The sequence below is a fragment of the Capsaspora owczarzaki genome, assembly GCF_000151315.2.
Source record: "Capsaspora owczarzaki ATCC 30864 unplaced genomic scaffold supercont2.50, whole genome shotgun sequence".
Classification (NCBI taxonomy): Eukaryota; class Filasterea; order Ministeriida; family Capsasporidae; genus Capsaspora; species Capsaspora owczarzaki.
Genome location: NW_011887341.1, coordinates 2,149 through 7,026, shown reverse-complemented (window position 1 = coordinate 7,026; position 4,878 = coordinate 2,149). Strand labels below are relative to the sequence as shown.

The following is a 4,878-nucleotide window of genomic DNA, read 5'->3' as shown; positions in this document are numbered from 1 at the left end:
TCCGACAAGAATGACAGTGTCTTTTTTCCTGACATATTCCTTGGCGAGTTCCTTCCGAGCATTTGTTTCCAGCCTCTCAATCTCGTCTTGGGTGGTGAGACGAGACTTGTGATGCTTTACTTGCAGTCCAAGGACTGCCGGACGCACTTTGCCGCTCGTCTGCAATCACATTTTGCCAACAACAACCGTGAGTAAAGATCCAAACCACAAAAGGGCGGTAGGGTTTGGCAACTTACTTTCTCGACGACTTGAGCATGCATGCAACAGTCAATAGCCGGCTCAATGTGAGTCGCGAGTGTACATTCATCATTGTCGATCTTTGTCATGCACGTCAGGTCTTCCCTCCAATTGCTCAGTGGCAACCGAAGTTGGAGTTCCTCACATCCCGCACCAAACTTGACGCCAGGTAGCACCCGACTCAGCGGTACGTCCATGTGAGCCGGCAGCTGTGGTGCACCAGTCTGGTCTGATGCGTCAAGCTGTTTTGAAGCGTCAAGCTGCTTCGAAACGTCAGCCTGATCCAGCAGTGCTTTGGCGACAAGTACAGTCAATCGCAAGTTGAAAAGGATGCCCACAGTATGCTCCCACTCAACTGCAGGAAGATAACGCTGCGTGAAATGATGCTCCATCTTGCGCTGAAGGTCGGCGACATGGCCGTAGGCCGAGCGCACCGTTTGTGCGAGCGTGTCACGTCTTAGTGGGGCGTCACCCGAAAGAAGATCTGCAAACACTCAACGAGCACGTCAACTTGTCGTTTCTCAGGTCACAAAAGCAATTCCAGAAATCCTCACCAAGTTTCGACTCGCTGGGCAAATTGAACTGCAACGACCCTCTGCTGTCCTTCTCGCACGCTGTTGTTTGTCGTCAATAAGGCGGAAGGAGTCAACACAACAATCAGTCAAGTCCAGCATCTTGAAGTGTGACAACCAGCCAACTGACCGACGAAAGCACATCCTGTGTCAATCCAAGAGCGAGTTCGGGCGTCCAGACTTGAAGGGTTGATCGAGAACGCGTCGAACGCACAGAAGTGCACGAGCTCGATAAACGTGCGGGCATTCAGACAGAGTTTAGCCGCCGCGCCGCTTGCCATCACACCAAGAACCTTCTCAATGTGGCATGGTATGCCACCGGAAGGATGCAACTGGCTCTCGAGGTTTGCATCCACGCGCTGGGGTTCAGGCACCTCCTCCTCGTCCACGTTGAACTTGCTTGAAGTTGAGGTTTGAGATTGGAGCGACTCAATCAGGCCAGTGGTGAGGTGGTCGGACAAAGTGCCAGCGTAAGCACAAAGAGTCGCGCTGCGGGGCGCTTCACTGCAGCCTTGAGTGACGCGAGAGTCTTGTCCAGCAAACTGACGTTGACGTTGAGCGTTGTGCCAGCTCGAACAGCCAAGCAACTGTTGAATTCCGTCAACAGCGATGGCAAGCCACGGCAGTTGATCATGACTCGTGGGCTGCTGATTGTCGTTACGAGCCGAGTACTCAAACTCTTGGATGAACTGGAGCGTAGCAGCGACCTGGAAGCTGCCAGTTTGTTCAAAGTTGTCCTGAAAAAACCTCGGGGGAATTTCAAAGTAGGCAGCCAGCAGGCGAGTCGACAGAGCGTGCTCCGGATTGGCTTGCTTGAGAACTGTCCAGTCGTTTGCAGAGTTGAAACCGGAAGGACCGTCGAAAGAGACGGATAAGCACAACAGATCGTTTCCTCTGTACCGATGAGCTGCCGGGGCAATTTGATGCACAAACGCGTCACACAGACACGAGTTCCCTGTACCAGGGATTGTGGCAGCAAGAAACGACCGATGTTCAAGTGGATCGGTGTCGTTTGCGATCGTCTTTTTCATCCGTTTCAGCAGCAGCGCCTCGATGGAGGAGGACGTTCTCTCCAGTCGTGTGTAGCTGTCCTGCAGAGCAGCACCATTAGACAAACTTCACAATTCGGTCATCGAGCTCGACTAGAAACGTACGTTTTTTGGTTGCTTTCGCTCCAATGTGATCAGGCCACGGAGCGAATCGCGGATCATGGCTGGCGTGCTTTTCAGCTCTCCTGTTGTTCCAGCATGCGTTCATGAGCGCACACACACACACACACACACACACACACACACACACACACACACACACACACACACACACACACACACACACACACACACACACACACACACACACACACACACACACACACGTACCATTGCGACTGGACAGAATAGAAGCCAGCCAAGCCCAAGCTGTCGCCAAAACCGGCTGGGTTTCGTTGCCCTCATCGCCGTCCTCATCGTTGCTTTGCTGTTGAGAACAAAAAATACAAGGTAAGAACAATGGTTGCCATCGTCACAGGCTGTCAAAGCATGGCACCACTGCGGTGAAAAATTTCAAGCACGTCAGGTCGGCAAAAGAAAAAACAAACGAAAACAAAATGGCGCGCAACTGCCGAGACACCTTTGAGAGCTAAGTGTTCTCACTCACCCTTCGCACCCCAGAACCAGTTCGTTGAAAGAGCTCGTGTAGAAGACGAGAGGGGTACACTAAAACAGGTCTCGGCCCACTTACGGTTCTGACACGCTTGTCGACGTGACCTCCAGGAGAGTCCACTGCTTGACGCTTTGAAGAAGGCGAAGAAGATGTCACCAAGGCGGGCTTGGAACCAGCCGAACCCATCGCAAAAACTGAAAAAAAAATTGATTGAACCGACTAGTCAAAGTGATTTTTGTTTGTCGGCATCGTGTCGTTTATGGCGTGTTTGCTTCTTTTTTTCCAGTTTCATCATGACGACGAAACTCGAAATGTTGAGATACAGTTGATGTTCGTGGACGTGTTTGTGTTTTTCTTTCGGTTCGTTGTGATTTGTGTTTTGTCTTCAAACGCAAGCTCCCTTCAACTTCACCCCAATGTCACGTCACTCACTTGCCTCGCTCTCAATCATAGTGTCGCTCTAATGTGCAGGTCGACCAGTCGCACACAGCGGCGCCGGCGGATCAGGCGCCCGGCACGTCAAGTTGGAAACGGCTGGTCTCGCATTGCCGGAAGTCACGGAGCCGGACGACTATCCCTGGTGCTCGACAACGACGAGGGCTGGCGGCACACTGCTGCACGAAGTGTTGGCAGTGAAGAACACTAGCGAAGGCACCATGCTTCTGCTACGACGTCATGGCTGGTCAGACTACAACATCATCGCACCCTTCCTCGCGACGAGTTGGACCAAGCTTTTTTTTTTTGTATTAAGTTTATTGGGAGGAGAGAGTGGAAAAGCATCAAAATGCTCAAAAACCACGGAGAAAGGAGCGGGAGCATGGACATGGGTGTAAGGAGCTTGGAGACACAAAATTGGCAGAGAGCCATGTCTGGTCATACGACATAGCATTAGCGAGCCTGTATGCTCGTGCACTACAGGCCTTGGGAAATTTATATCCATTGAAGAAGGGCGGGAGGAGACAGGGAAGCGACGATGTCGGTTTGTGGTTAGTTCGGTTCTCCAGCGGTTTCAAAGTTGGTTCCGCGAACGGCTGACGCGCCGAGGCGCGTCTAGAAATGCCTGTGGGTCGCAACTAGCAACCTGAAATAGCCAAACCAACAACATGACATAGCGAGTGTGTCGCGGCGGGGAGGTGATCAGTGTGAAGCATAAGGCTTCGTCCGAAAGTCAATTCGAGTTGCGGTTCCAGTGATTCGCGAGGGTTCCATGAAGCGGACAAACGCGACTGCGTGTCCAGAAGGTGCTTGTGGGACGCGCAGCATGAACCAAGCTGTAACAGACAACAGCAAATGACTCGTCATCGAAATGACGCGGAGAGGAGGGGGGGGGAGAAATGTTGGTGAAGAGGGCTGGAAGGTATTACCAGGAGTCGTCCCAAATTGCAATGCAATTTTTCAACCAACAAAAGAAGACTCTGGACCAAGCTAACCGCCACAAGACCGCTGCTCACGGTGAAATGGGTCTCACACAGCGCAAAGAAAACCCTGCTTGCCAACGGCAGGTGGAAGCCCCAGGCAACCGATACGTACTTTGTCGGCTATGGGTTTGACGCGTGGATCGACCGGAGCGTGCTGATGTTTCATGGGCAAGGCCTCACACCACTGCCAGTCGTGCACAAGGATACAACACTCAAGGCCATCCGCAAGCGTTTGACAGCCACCCCCGAGCCCTCGCGCGCACTGCTTGAGTGGGACAGGATCATTGACTGGAACTGGAGCGAAATGAAGGCTGTGCTCAACACCAACCTGGTCACACGCAAGCAGGCTTCACTGGTGTGGCGGATCGCACACCAAACCGAGTGGACGGGTGAGCAACAGCTTAGAGCCGACATCGAGAAGGGCAAAACCAAGCAGGAGACCTTGATGCAGAGAGCGTTAGGTACCTACGCTTGTCCACACTGCCGACGAGGAAACGCTCGCCCCACCGAGACTTGGATCCACCTGATTTACGAATGCCCGGTAGCTGAGCACATCTGGCTTAGAGTCGAGCAAGTTATGGTTGTCGCACACGATCTTGGCACGCCGTCCTCGGCAGCCCATGCACTCTTCGGACCTGCCCACAACCCCACACTGCCACGAGGATATCGACGCAACAGACCTGCTTTCAGATTGCTGACGACCCTCTACCACTTGGCGCGTTGGACCATTTGGCGACTTCGGTGCTTGGCGAAATTCGACAGTTTGGACGCGACACCAGAAATAGCGACCCCAATGTTCGATAAACTTGTTTCCAACAGAGCTTACGAGGACCTGACTTTGAGGAGGACAGAAGCGATGCAAATGTGGGGCGCGTGCGCCAAGGAAACGGCTTCCGGCAAATTTGTCTTTGAACTTGAGCTTCACGATGCCGCGGCATCGGGGGCGTACTGAAGGGCCAGACTCAAATACGGGCCCATTTCGTTGAACT

At 52.9% G+C, this 4,878-nt stretch overlaps 1 protein-coding gene across 1 annotated transcript; it reads right to left on the bottom strand.

Moving 5' to 3' along the window:
- Positions 1-236: 236 nt before the first annotated feature.
- CAOG_09235 (hypothetical protein) lies at positions 237-2,657 on the bottom strand (the record flags this gene model as incomplete). Its single annotated transcript, XM_011272646.1, has 5 exons — positions 237-721; positions 792-851; positions 940-1,629; positions 2,189-2,285; positions 2,550-2,657. Coding segments are annotated over 5 exons (1,440 nt in total), but the record flags the coding sequence as incomplete, so codon positions are not given.
- Between the last annotated feature and the right edge of the window lie 2,221 nt (positions 2,658-4,878).